We start from the raw sequence: 14415 nt of genomic DNA, 5'->3' as shown, positions 1-14415 counted from the left end.
TGCCAGCATCTTTTCATGTGTTCCACATCCCTCATGTGTTAAACAACAGACATAGAGCAAACACAGACTTTCTTCTGTCCATAACACTTTCTATGTATCTAAGTTTAAGTTTTGTGTCACTTCATGTTGAGGACCTGTTAGGTGGCCTGTTTCCTTAACAGAACATTTTCATGTAGTTGTCTTGTTGCACACCTTTTAATCAACCTTTCTGACTATCAGGCAGCCACAGGCAGTTTGTGTCGTTCTCTTAGTAGGAAGCAGCACACCATTATATGTTTTCAATTTTATTTCCTAAATGAATAAATATCCAGAACAAGAAAAGAAAGTGTTTTTGGCCATTTTAAAAATACTACAATTAAAAATACAGAGGCTGATGCTTCATCAACTCACCAATTTCAGCGCTTTAATTACCACAAAGTTTTTCAGCTGTTAAAACATAATTTTGTTTTTTCCCCTAATGATCAATTAGCATTTCAAAGGATATCAAATGATAAACTTTCATAAGTAACACAACGTTCCAACAGAAAACCGGAGTGATGGTTGCTGAAAATAGGTCTACCACTATGCAAATACTCCATTCAAATAACTCCTGTTAAATGAGACTATTGACAATTAAATGCCATTTTGATTTGATTTAATATCATATTAGATGAAAACAAATGTGCATTTTAAAAATATTTTTAGTGACCTTTTTTAGCAGTAGCGGTGAGCTCTAAATTGAGTTAAATTAGAAGAAAACACAGCAAACACCTACTCGCATCAAACTGAGTATGTGTTCCAGGTTAATTTTGTTAGCTTGATTGCAGCAATCACACTCCAAATGTTGCCCTGTTGGAGTTTTTATACTTTCTTTTACTCAGTGGTTAAAAAAAAAGAAAACAGTTACTGTTTTGGTGTATTCTGAATACTTATTTTAAAAAATACAATAAATTAAAACACCTCACAAAACAATAATAGTACTGACCAGACACTATCTATCATTGTGGCTGGAGAGACCTTGCTAAGATTTATTCTCTACCATTCAGATATCATAACTAAATGCTTTTATAATGCTCATACACTCCATATTTTATGCCCGCAAGACAAACACTTTTAATTAAATATACATCTGTTTTAACATGCCCAAAAGACCTCAACCATAAGGCGAGAGGAGGCATCCTAATCCGATGGCCAAACCACCTCAGTTATTTCCTGTTGACAAAGAGGAGCAGCAGGTCTGGTTTGACCCCTCCTTAATGACAGAGCTCCTCACCCTCTCACCGTGGGTGGGCCCAGAAACCCTTCAGAGGAAGAGTGTTTGTACCCACTGTGTTCTTATTGCTTCACTTACTGCCCACAGATTATAGCCACAGCTGAGGGTAGGATCGATGATTACCGCAGATGCTTTATCAATCTGTCTGTCAATCTCCCACTCCACTTTTGAACAAGATATGAAGATATACTGGATGTACAAATCCAGTAGTTGTAATGTCATATGCATACTCTATGCATGTATTATATTAATTGCTATTAGGAATGCAAGAAAAAAATCAAGAAGGGACCATTATTACCAGTGTATGCTTGTCACATAAGAACCAAATTAATAATTAATAATCCACAACTAAATCTCCAAAATCTTTTGCAAATGGTGAAATCTGAAAGAGATACTACAAGGTGGTATCAGGGGAGAATGCTGCTAAGAAGCTTTGGATGGTAGTCTGTAGGAGGACTTTGAAAATCAAGAAGAGGAAGCGAGTCAAGGCAGAGACATGGATTAAATGGTGGAAGCTGAGGAAGGAAAAAATGTTGCACAGAGTTCAGGGAGGAGTTGAGACCAGATAACTGAAAGTACAACTATAGTACTGAGAGAAAGTGCCAACAGAGGGGTTTGGTGTACTCTCTGGACAGAGGAATGAGGACAAGGTGACTTTGTGGTGAAATTAGGTACAAGTGAGTAAAAGAAACTATTCAAAGGAAAAGGTTAGCAAAGAAAACTTGTGATAGTCAGGGAGATGAAGACAATAGACAGGGATACTGGGAGGCTAGGCCTGCAGCAGAGAAAGGGAAAACCTGGTGTTGTATGTGAGGTTGGACTCTAACAAAGGAAAAAAAGACGTATATTTACTGGCTAGACAGAGAGATCAAGATGGAAAGGATGTACAGCAGATTAGGGTGATGAAGGATGTGGATGGAAGTGCACTAATAAGTGAAAAGAGTGTGTTGAGAAGCTTGAAGGATTACTTTGAGGAGCTCATGAATGCAGAACATGAGAGAGAGAGAAAGGAGGACAGATGAAGGACAGTTAATGAATTAGGAAGTGCAGAGAATTAGTAAGGAGGAAGTGAAATCAGCTATGAAGAAGATGAGGGGAAAGGGCCCAGATACATACCTGTGGAGGTATGGAGATGTTTAAGGTAGTGGACTTTTTAACCAGACTGCTGAATAAAATTAAAGAGAGTGAGAGGATACCTGAGGAATGGAGACGTGCAATGGCACCAGTTTTCAAGAACAAGGGTGATGTGCAGAGGTGGTCAAAAGGGTAAAGCTAATGAGCCATACCATGAAGCTTTGGGGAAGAGTTGTTTAAGCTAGGTTAGGAAGAGTGGTGACAACTAATGGGCAGCAGTGTGGCTTCATGCCAAGAATGAGACTGCACATACATGTTTGCTTTGAGAGTGTTGATGAGACATATAAAGAAGGGAAGAAAGAGTTGCTGCTGTGTCTCTGTGGATCTATACAATAGGTTGCCAAGACAAGGTCTGTGGTACTGCATGTGAGGGTGGTGCAGGACACATAAGAGGAAGAAAATGAAGAAGAGAGTCCAGACAAGGATGAGTGGGTGGAGATTATATCTCCAGGGTGATCTGTGACAGAAGGACAGCACCATAGGGGAAAGGTGTCTGGTTTGGAAAACTATGACGCTGACAAAAAGAGTTAAAGATGTATAGATTTTCATTGTGAGTGACCAGAATGCACAGGCTTAGAAATGAGAACATCAGAGGAACAGCTCAGGTTGAGCAGTTTGGAAACAAAGTTATAAAAGCATGGCTGAGATGGTTTGGACATGTGCAAAGGAGAGACAGTAAACATACTGGACAAAAGATGTTGAGGTGCTAGGCCATAGGAAAGACCACAGAGAAAATTCATGGATGTGGTTAAGAAGGGCATGCAGAGAGTTAGTGTAACAGAGGATGATACTACAGATACACTGAGATTGAGGCACATGATTCACTGTGTGGACCCTAAACGGAGCAGCCAAAAGAACTAACTTCAGCATCATAAAATACAATTATTTGTGAAACATAATCTGTTTCTTATACCAATAATTACACAGTTAAAAAAGTTACATCATCAATGCTTGTTGGGTAATGCTGGCTGCAAAAGGGACTTTGAACTATTTGCTGTCATGCTAGCTAACGCCATCTTTTATTCCAATTTTCACAAAGTAGTTTGAAGCATTGTGTCGATACCACTTGTCTACATCAGCTGTGACTAATACCTTATAAATTCATTAAAAAAAGCTTTACTTTATACAAAAATAATATTGGGACATACAGTGAAACCACTAAAACCTACAAACCATACTGCCCAACGCTACGTGGAGATGCCATTTAACTCAGTAACAGACTGTGTTAGTATTACTGTAGTTTGAGGCCATCGCTTGATAAAGTATGACCACATTATCTCCAAAAAACAAAGATGTGAACCAAAACTATTGAACTATAACCTTGAAATTCTCAATATAAAGGTTAAACAGAATCGGGCAGCCTTGTTGGAATGAAATCCCCAGCATGAACTTATTGCTGGCACTGTCAAACAAGCTCTCACTACCACTGTACAGGGACCAAATAGCCTGTTCTTATGATTCAGTTATCCTAATTATGTATTTGTGAAGCATAATCACTTGTTACTACATTTTTAACTAATTTAGAGAGACCCTGCAGTACATCTATTCATTATTTAGCTGTGATGTTGTAAGCTGACAGCAATTCTAGTGCTCAAGGGCAAACTGGACTAAGTGTTTAAAAGAGGATTGTGACACAGCATTGATTTCGGCTCATGTTTAAAAGCAATTACATCTTGCCCATAGTATAAGTATCTATTCACCCCCTCAAAACAATGCCCTTCAGTAGAGTAATACATGAATACCATCCTACTTTGAGTACCTGACAATATACAGAGTTACACTCTCAGCAGGGTACTTCTCAGTAATGGCCTAGGAGTAGAACGGCTTCCTCCACATTAAACAGCCCATTACTAGACATTGATTGCAGTTAACACCAACGTCAGACTGTATTAATCGTTCCATTCTTCCGCTCGAGTGCCTCTGCACAGACCTGAACCTGAGTGCTTATCTGGGATCATTTAACAAGGTTTGAGGAAGTGAAGGGATTTCTGTCAGTGTATATCACATCACTCCTGCTGAGTTTAGTCTGGCTGTTTGAGAATGAAAGTTGTAAATGAAGTGAATGTTATAGAAAGAGACAAATCAGATGTTTCAATGCTAACGGGGCAAAGAGGGGAGCAGTCTGATAAAAGCTAGAGTAGCAAGGTCATGCAAGACTTGTCTGTTTCCAGCAGGGATTTTGAGTTACCAGTCAGCAATTTCCACAAGTGGCTGTAGGAGGGGGGAAAGGGAGAGCAAGCACTTAAGAGCTAAACACAATATTGCAAGGAGTAAAAAGGAGAGAAGACAGAAGTCACAACTATAGTGGTGACAGGGAGATGCTGTACATGATAATAAGGAACTCATCTTAGCAACTGCAAAGCCATCTGGACATACAAGGGAAGATGAAACTGGAGCGGAAATTGGCCAAATTTAAATCACAAAAAAGGATCTACAGTACCACGAAAACGTCTGGGGCCACTTGTTGTTTCTTTATATATTGCTAAAATATAAAGAAATGAAGAGGAAAATGGGAAATAGTTAAAGTGAAAATATAAATGGAAATACAGTATATAAGGCAAAAGCAGAGTTTGTGTAAATCTAACGATCTTGAAATTAAGTGTATGGTATGACCAGTCTGAAGTCTCTCAGGCAAACTTTCTTGTAATTTCTTTAAGTAATCCTCAGGAATAGTTCTCCAGGTTTCTTGAAGCACATCCAAAGCTCCTCTTTGGATGCTGGCTTCCTTTTGTTCCATTCTGTAAACATGAACCCACAAGCTTCAATAATGTTGAGGCTCAGACTATGGAGAGGCTGATCCATGACTGACAGTGTTCCATTGTGTGTTTTTCTATACAGGTATGCCTTTTCTGCATTGGCAGTGTGTTTGGGAGGACTGTCATGCTGAAAAAAACGTTGCCAGTCAGATGCTTCCTAGATGCTATTGCATGGCGGATCACAATCTGATTTTGTACTTTTCTGCACTCATAATTCCATCAATTTTGACACTTCCTATTTTATCCTCTATTTGTACAGTTTGGGACATTTTCCAAGGACACACTGCACGCCATGCCAACATAAGCCCAAAGAACTATTCATTTTCAGTTAATTGTTAGTAGTTTTCAGCAAACTACAATTTAACAGTAGCACCCCCAGGCTTCTACCTTTCTACCTTTAAAACCCGGAGAGCAGCCAAATGGCTGGTAGGCTTTTAGCTAAGCTTTAGCTTCAGCCAAGTGGAAGCTAAATTGGCTAGTCATTCATATGTATATTAGGTTGTTACCTGGGAATTCTGGAGGGAGGGGAGTGGGGGTTTGAGTGGATTGAGGAATTTCCCTGCGAATCTTGTTGACTGTGCCGAGGATGGTGGTTTTCCGTCTAAGAAGTTTTTGCGCAAGTGAAAGCGATGTGAAAAAATTGTCCGTGGTAACATTTCTGCCCTTGTCTAGGAATGGTTCCATCAGCCTCATTACTACATTTTCAGAAAGTCTCTCCCCAGTGGGACAATTGGGGTCCTTGCCAAGATATGGGAAGACATTGCAAATGTACTTGGATTTTAGGTCGCAAGCCACCCAAAACTTGATCCCAAACTTGTCAGGTTTACTTGCAATATACTGCAGGAAACAGCACAGAGTCTTTGATGGGAAAAGCTGTTCATCAACGGTGATATGTAGACCAGGGTTGTAGCACGTGATGCAGTTGGTGACAAATGATCCCCACACACTGGAAATTGCAGCGAACTTATCAGTCTTTGCTCGATCACTGCGGGTGGACTTGTCATCAAAGCGTAGGTGTTGCATGATGTCTTGGAAGCGGTTTCGTGCCATAGTTCCAATTATCTGTGGGTTTCCCAGGTTTGCTGACCAGCAGTCATTTAGAGATGGAACCCTGTTAACCCCCCGCAAGATGACAATTGCAATAAATGCCATTAGTTCAGGGAGGTCCATGAATCAATGAACATGCTCCATGCACCACTCAGCAGGCCATTTGTAAATATGTGTACAAATGGTTGGTTTTTTGTACTGTTTTTATCAATAAATCTCAGCAACAAAGGACATACACTCATGTGTGTTGATTTCTCCCTAAGATGGCAAACTGAAACACTCCAAGTTGGTGACTTTTGGAGATTTATTTCCCTGGATGATTGAGAATGCATCAAGATGAAACACAAAAGGAAGTTCACAGCTTTTCCCATCAAAGACTTGGTGCTGTTTCCTGCAGTATATTGCAAGTAAACCTGACAAGTTTGGGATCAAGTTTTGGGTGGCTTGCGACCTAAAATCCAAGTACATTTGCAATGTCTTCCCATATCTTGGCAAGGACCCCAATTGTCCCACTGGGGAGAGACTTTCTGAAAATGTAGTAATGAGGCTGATGGAACCATTCCTAGACAAGGGCAGAAATGTTACCACGGACAATTTTTTCACATCGCTTTCACTTGCGCAAAAACTTCTTAGACGGAAAACCACCATCCTCGGCACAGTCAACAAGATTCGCAGGGAAATTCCTCAATCCACTCAAACCCCCACTCCCCTCCCTCCAGAATTCCCAGGTAACAACCTAATATACATATGAATGACTAGCCAATTTAGCTTCCACTTGGCTGAAGCTAAAGCTTAGCTAAAAGCCTACCAGCCATTTGGCTGCTCTCCGGGTTTTAAAGGTAGAAAAGCCAAATGGCTGCTCTCCGGGAGTTTATTAAAATTGGTTCTTTTCAACGCTGGCTCATCCTTCGTATTAGTTGCTTTTTATGCTTTAATGACGTTTAATGTTGTAGATCGGTGGTGAGTGGCTAAAATACAAAAAAGACCCTTTGTCTAAAAATGGTCAGATATACGAATTAAACTGAGGATGAGTGAAAAACACTTTGAAGGGCCCTCAGAAGGCCTTTTAAAGTGTTAAAAGTGGTTACAACAAAGTCTGGCTCCTTGGAAGCAAAACATAAAGAAATGATGGGCGTCTCAAGACTTTTGCACAGTACTGTACTATATATTTTTTAATCTATTCCCCGAACTTCATATGTATACGAAGTATAAAACTCAGACTGATAACAGTGGTAACAGTGTTTTTATAGGAAGAAACCTTTGTATGTTGATTAATGATTGATACTGGCAGACAGTGTTGGTCAAGTTACTTGAAAAAAGTAATCAGTAACTAATTACTGATTACTCCCCCAAAAAAGTAATCCAGTTACTTTACTGATTACTTATTTTCAAAAGTAATTAATTACTTAGTTACTTAGTTACTTAGTTACTTTTTAAAAACACGATTTACAACCTGAAGAGGTGATAAAGTGATAGATCTTTCAGCCCAATTCTACTTTTTCTACATAATCCATCATACAAAATGTAATCAAATGGAAAAGTCTCTTTTTAAAACTTGTTTTATCAGTTTTAATCTTTTAACTTTATGCATCAAGCAAAACATTTAATTATATGCAACATTCTCTGACTTGAATAAATTAGTTTAACATTTAAACCTATTTTCTACACATTCCAGCACATAAAATAAAATATTTTTTGTGTTTTCACTCACTCTTTCAAACAGATGCAAGTAAAACACAGCAGAAAATAAATAAAGTCAAAGACTCAGCGGTCCTTTTGCTCTATTTTCACCTGTAAAGCAGGAGCAGGGTAGGCGGAGGGTTACCCTGGTGCAGGTGTGCTGCGGTCAGTTGAAGAATCCGCGCGAGTGTCTCTGTGAGTTTCCCATCACGTCGTAGCTACTCGGTGCTTGCTCGGAAGTTTAGGGGTTTTTTTTCGCTGTAAAAAGAAGTTTTCTTCCCACGCACGATGGACGCTAATGTTTTTGTCACTTTTTATGGAATCAAACTCAAAGTAAGGTCAGTACTTCCACACTTTAAACGCTGCACGCTCATACTCTCTCCCGCACTCGATATATTATCCATTGTTGATCTGCACACAGCTGCTGTCACCAACGTCGCACTTACTTACGTCACTCTCATGAGACATTTTCGCAAAAAAAATCACGGTTTTAGTAACGCAGTAACGCAGCGTTCCTACGGGAAAGTAACGGTAATCTAATTACCGATTTTGCAATAGTAATCCCTTACTTTACTCGTTACTTGAAAAAAGTAATCAGATTACAGTAACGCGTTACAAGTAACGCGTTACTGCCCATCTCTGCTGGCAGATGCAGTTTCGAAGACAAAAAACATAACATAAACCTGTATTTATTAATATATAATCACTATAAACATTTATGAAGGACATTACGTAGGAGAGGTGATCTGAATAGAGTAAACCGTTAACACACAAGAACTGTAAGAAGAACTAAAAGAACTGAAAAAACATACTGTACCTGTTTATGGCAGAGCTGAGCTCATCCAGGCGCCTTGCGTCAGTGGTGGAGGTGTTGTCGAGTTTGGACAAACTGTCCATCCTCTTTAGAATCACCTCCAACATGTCGCTAATCTTTCTCAGCACACCACGTGACTCCACGCCTCCCAGCACTGAGTGGAAAGACAGACGTGAGACAAGAGATGAATGAAAGCTGGACAGTGAGTACATGAAGCTTGCATAACAGCACGCATATTAATCATACAGCCTCCAGCTCTTCTGGCTCACCACACTGTTGCTGATTTTGGCTGTGTTCTTGTTTTGCACAACTGTCACTATGCACTTGACTACAATGAAGATCAAAAGCAAAGTGGCAAACAATGCAAAAGTCCTCAAACAGATTTGTGAGGATTTCCTCTTAACTTCTGTATTGTGTGTAGGAGCCTCAATATCACTTTTTTCTTTTTCTTTGCAAGGCTGTCAAGAAAACTACTTGTATAGTAATGAATTTTGATTACAAGGAAGACTGTAATACAGAACGTCAGCCCATCTATGATCTTTGGTGTTGGTCATGGCCAATACTCCAATACGTACAATTTAAGTTCCTATCCAAAGATAAATGAAGTCAAAACTCTTTGAACTTTGTTGTGTGTCCCTATTTTTGGTGTGTGTTTCAGTTTTAAACCAACTCATTTATTAAATTAATTCCAACCCAGCAGGACTCAATAGTACCTCTAATTTAACTAACCAATGCTCATGAGTTGGATTAGACCCATCTTTGGAATCTCTCTTCCTTTTGATCTCAAATACAGGCCGATAAAATTTTGTCACAGGTGGGATGCTATCACGTTGCCAAAAATTGTTCCAGTGAAAGACTGCTAAATTACTCAAAAACTGCACGCGCATAATGGTTCCAGAATTTGGCACACACATGCACATACTATGAATTTATTGAGAGGCAGTGCGATTTTATAAGTTTAACTTGCACAGTTATTGAAAATGTTGCACCGAAAGCTCATCCTCACCCTACCATTTCAGACTCATGAGAGCAGCTCCTCTTCAATTCAGCCCGTGTGTTATTCTTCATCTTAAACTCTAAAAGCCAACATTTTGATTATGTGTCTTTAACCTGCATATCTCCAGCTTGATCTCTTCCTGTCTGTCTGCAGCAGTGCACATTACCCAGTGATGTATTCTGATCTCTCCTCATAAACTGGATTTTGCTCGGGTCAGAAAACCAGACACTCTGGAGTCTGATGTCTTAATGTAGACTTATCTTTATATCCTTTGATACCCTTTGATATAAAGATATGAGGGTGAGATGTCCACCAAGGCTATATGGAATATAAAAAGCCAGCAACTAATTATGCTGGAGCGCTCAGTCACTTTCTTTTTCTTGCATGTTCTTCTGTCTGTCCATGTGAAATCCAAGAGGAGAAATCGAAAGGAGTGGCTGTGCACACAGTTGTGTGTGTGTGTGGAAAGATGAACACACTGGCCATCAGAGTTGAAAAGTGACTCATAACACAAAAGAGCACATACACAGTAGCAGAGACAGTGAGAAGAGAGACGGTATAAAAAGGTTTACCACACCTCATTAGGATAATTACACTGACTCTGGCAGGGTCAAGAGTGCCTATGAATTCAGTCATAATGGACCAGAATGAGGAAGGTGACTGAAAGCATGAGACACAGATGGAAAGCTTTCTCATTTAATTACTCTTCTCTATTCGGTGTATGTACTGATCATCATTTTTAAAGAAAAAAGTAATAGATAAATTATTCAGAGTGAAAACTAGTGTCCCAGGAAATGGAAATTATTCCAGCAAGATTTATGTAAAATCTTGGCAATATTTTATCTTTTGTTTAGCTGAATCATGAAATAAAAATAAATCACATACTTTACCTCATACTGATATATTACCTCATTTAAATCAGATAGGGACAAAGCAGTTGTCTCACGTTCAACCCTTTCAAGCAACCAACAGAGCTTGAAAGGGTTTATATAATGTTTTCCAAGCAAAAGTTTCAAAGTTTCATTTAATAACTACATATTACATAAATTGCATACTTAACCAAAACATTATGTCTTAAATCTTCAGCGACCTTTCAGTTTATTTATTTATTTAAATTATGGGTATCTGCTTTCTTGCAAGTTTAGATAAAAAACAATGGTGAAGAGGTAAAAGATACCAACGTGATGCTAAAATAAAACATGAAATAAAAAACAGATTAAAGCTAACAAACTTACGAACATAAATGACAAATTAACGCAACAATGATGCGGCGAAAAGTAGCAATTTATCATTTTTGGAGGGGTCGACAGGAAACGTGATGTAAGGTCGATGGTTATATGAGGCAAACATAGGTAAGCGGTGATTGTGACATATACAATACCTTCAGTTGAAAATTAAAACTTGTTTTTCAAAGGTTTGGTAACGTAAACTGATCCAGTCCATATTTTGATCACATCAGTTAGAATTGTACCAAATAGAGTTCATAAGATATTCCCTCAAAGAAATCCCGTCCACCATCATCAACAGAGTTTTGGTAACCATACGGGTTGATGGTAAGAACCTTAGAGCATGTAGCTTGGGATAGCAGGAACACAAAGGTCACAGTTTATTCCTCTAGCTTTCCATCAGGGTTTAATGGTGCCTATATTAACACTGCTAACACCTGGATTACACTGCCTGACCATTCTGTCAAACCCCATGTCTGCTGCTTGACAAGCAATTACAGCCAATAGGTGTCAGAGCCTAACATCTCCAGCACAAGGTCATTGTCTGCCTTGTTTTCCGCCACCAACAGCAGGAATCGTAAGTTCAATGAGTTATTGCCACAGTGACAGACGTATTCATCTGAAACTGACAGTGTCATGTCCTCTGCCTATGATAGATTGCTGTTTAACAGTTCGCGGCTTGGTCCTTCTGGTGACATCTTTGTGACTGGCTGATAATGGATGACAGCTATGTCAAGAGTCGTGTAAATTGAAGGAATAGTTATCCTGGTAAACTGAAAATTCTTGGCACGGGTTAAACAAATGAGTGTTTGTTAATTTGAAAAAAATCCACAAAATGGCATTACTGGCAGAGCTTCATAAAGTGCATTTAGATCCAAACCACCAACTCTTTTATTAGTTTGGCTTGCCAAAATCTGGATTTGATGCTATTAATTAATAAAATACTACAGGGGAGTATGTATATTAGCAAAGAGTAGGGTATATTACGATACATTTTTTTTGACAGCTACAAGCTCCTGGGATGTTCAGCAGTGAGCAAATGGGAGTGATTTCAACCTAAAGGTATAAAAGATCCAATAAGTTAATGACTGCATCTTTCACATGTTCCCATTGTCTAATGTTCATGTCAATTCAAGTCAGGGGGCTAATCGTTTAAATGACAACACTATCCCTGTAGCTTTATTACAGGGAAACAACACGTTTAACAGGTACGTCAAATGAACCGTACACAAATCTCACTGCTGTAATACAGTATATACAAACAATGACGTGTTATATGTAAGTCATGATCTTAGGGTTTGGTCAGTTTTAAAATATAATGGTGTCAAAAAAAAAGGCCACAGGACACAGTGTCCTCTACAGAAAGGGAATTTTAAAAAAGAAAAAGATAAGCAACAGACAGTTTTTACTTACTGCATTACTCAGCAAGGTTGTTATTTTAATTGGACTGTGGAGCCCCAGGACTTAAATTATACAACTTTTTTAAACAAGCAAAAAATAAACAAGAAAAATACATTTCAACAAATTCTTTCTTGCAGCAGCTTATAGTTGCCCATTTTTAGCTTCCATGTTCTGTTAAAGAAGGTAACTCAGAAGTGTCAGGGAAAGTTTTATATATGTGTAGTTTACTGATTTTATACAGATACCTATACTGAGGTTGATATGAATGAAAGTTTACATAATGTTGCTCTCTGTAAAAGCTGGTGTTTCTCCTTCTGTACAGCAGAACCCACACAGCAGCAACTAGGGCTAGCTTAAATACTATTTTACATATCACTGGGCAAAAAAATAAACTAAATAGGTAAATAACAGTTAAAAAGTAATTAATTAGAGCAATATCAGTGATAACACTATGTTTAAGTTGACTGACACAGTGCAAAAATTAAATATTAACATATAATGTATATAACACAAATATTTTAAGATTCGATTAGATCAGTCTTAGGTAATACCAACAAACCAAAAAAGACAATATTATGGGTTTTCTGTGAGGGTCCTGTATTGTGTACCGTGTGCTGTGATGCCTCTGGTGACATGGCTCGTTATTTATTATATCTATTATAAGGGCAAAAGCTGTGAGGACAGTGTTTCCTGACTAACTCCCACAAAAATGTTATTGTTTTACTATTGTCCATAGCTGTTAGTTGCTACTTTAATGATAAGACTTTAACAATAAAAGATGAGTAATGTGGCTATCGGATAAAGGTATCTAGGTCGCTCCATGTTTCCACAGGGGCTACAGTGGATGGATCTTCATGTTTGATTTTGCAAAGATTTTATACTGGAAACACGTCTGGATACAGCCCTCCCAATTATCCCGAGATTGGGACCAGTACTGGGACTAGCTTGTGACCCCCTTGAGGCTGGGTTTGTGGCTGTGGTTAACACTGAAGTACGTAAACATTTACATTTGTCTTTGGTGAGTAGAAATCAAATGTCTAGACGAGCTGTAATATGAGACTCCAAGGAGAATACCGAATTGAATATAAGTGAGATCAAAATAAAGCCATAGTATATGTTTTTTTCTAACTTTTTGAAGGTAATTAAAGTCATAGAAAGGGTCAGATAAAAAAAAATATTAGTGATTTTCCTTCATCAAATTTTTTCATGTTGCTAACATAAAATTACATTTCACCCAAGCAAAATGGCAATTATGACTCTACAATATTGCAATTATTAATCCCAGAGGTATGATTTTCAGTACCAAAAAATTAAACTGACTGCAATCTGCTATATTTTAGTGATGTGCTGGTGGGGCGTAACACACAAATTAACACATTTGGCCATGTGAGTTCACAAACGTCCTGGAGACACATGAACATACATTTGTGTGCATAAGCTATGACGTGTGCCAAAACAGGATGATGTTTTGATTGGCTTGGGGGTGTGTTTGCATATTCATGAGAAGAAAACCATTTATGGTTTGATGAATGCTCACAGAAGGGGCTTCTGGATAGGAGTTGACACAGCTAAATTAACTGGACACCAGTGTAATTTTGTCACAGGCACGCACACACACCCACACACCACATGCACGCCCACACCAGTGCACACACAAGGCTTTAAACTTCACATGAAAATCCACCTTGAAACAAAACGCATATCATTTCAGAACATTAAGACTTGAATTAATAATGACACACAGAGCATTTAAAGGGATGGTTCCTCAGTGCTTAATAACGTTGTGGGCTCATAAGTGTTTTGTGTTAGATATTCCATCCCACTGAGTATAATTTGAAAGCAGGGTTTCCAGCTGTGATTCAGAAAATGCAGTTACATCCGAGTAACAACATCGGTGATGTCACCGTGTCCTGCCTGTTGTTTGCCATTATTCACTGTCAGCATCCCTATTTTAATCCACAAGCTTACCAGGGCCCAAGCCTTGACAACACGAAGAAGGAAAAAGAATACCAGGGTACCTCGGTTATTACTACTGTCAGCCTAAATAAATACTGAAGTTGCACTAAAATACACTGTTTTTGCAGTCTACACAGTGTAAAAGCAAAGCC

General features: G+C 38.7%; 1 protein-coding gene across 1 annotated transcript in view; it reads right to left on the bottom strand.

The window, feature by feature from the left end:
* LOC146708029 (alpha-1,6-mannosylglycoprotein 6-beta-N-acetylglucosaminyltransferase B-like) overlaps positions 1 to 14415 on the bottom strand; it is a 113408-nt gene that overhangs the window by 69238 nt on the left and 29755 nt on the right. The window contains exon 3 of the mRNA XM_085459720.1: positions 8687 to 8837. Coding sequence (XP_085315846.1) covers positions 8687 to 8837 — 151 coding nt within the window. The remainder of the gene's footprint in view (positions 1 to 8686; positions 8838 to 14415) is intronic.

This window comes from Copadichromis virginalis, linkage group LG6 (genome assembly GCF_057382275.1).
Source record: "Copadichromis virginalis isolate Kocher_CV1m ecotype Utaka linkage group LG6, C_Virginalis_male_GT1.1, whole genome shotgun sequence".
NCBI classification, from domain to species: Eukaryota; Metazoa; Chordata; class Actinopteri; order Cichliformes; family Cichlidae; genus Copadichromis; species Copadichromis virginalis.
Note: the sequence above shows the minus strand (reverse complement) of the source record. Positions and strands in the feature narration are given on the sequence as shown.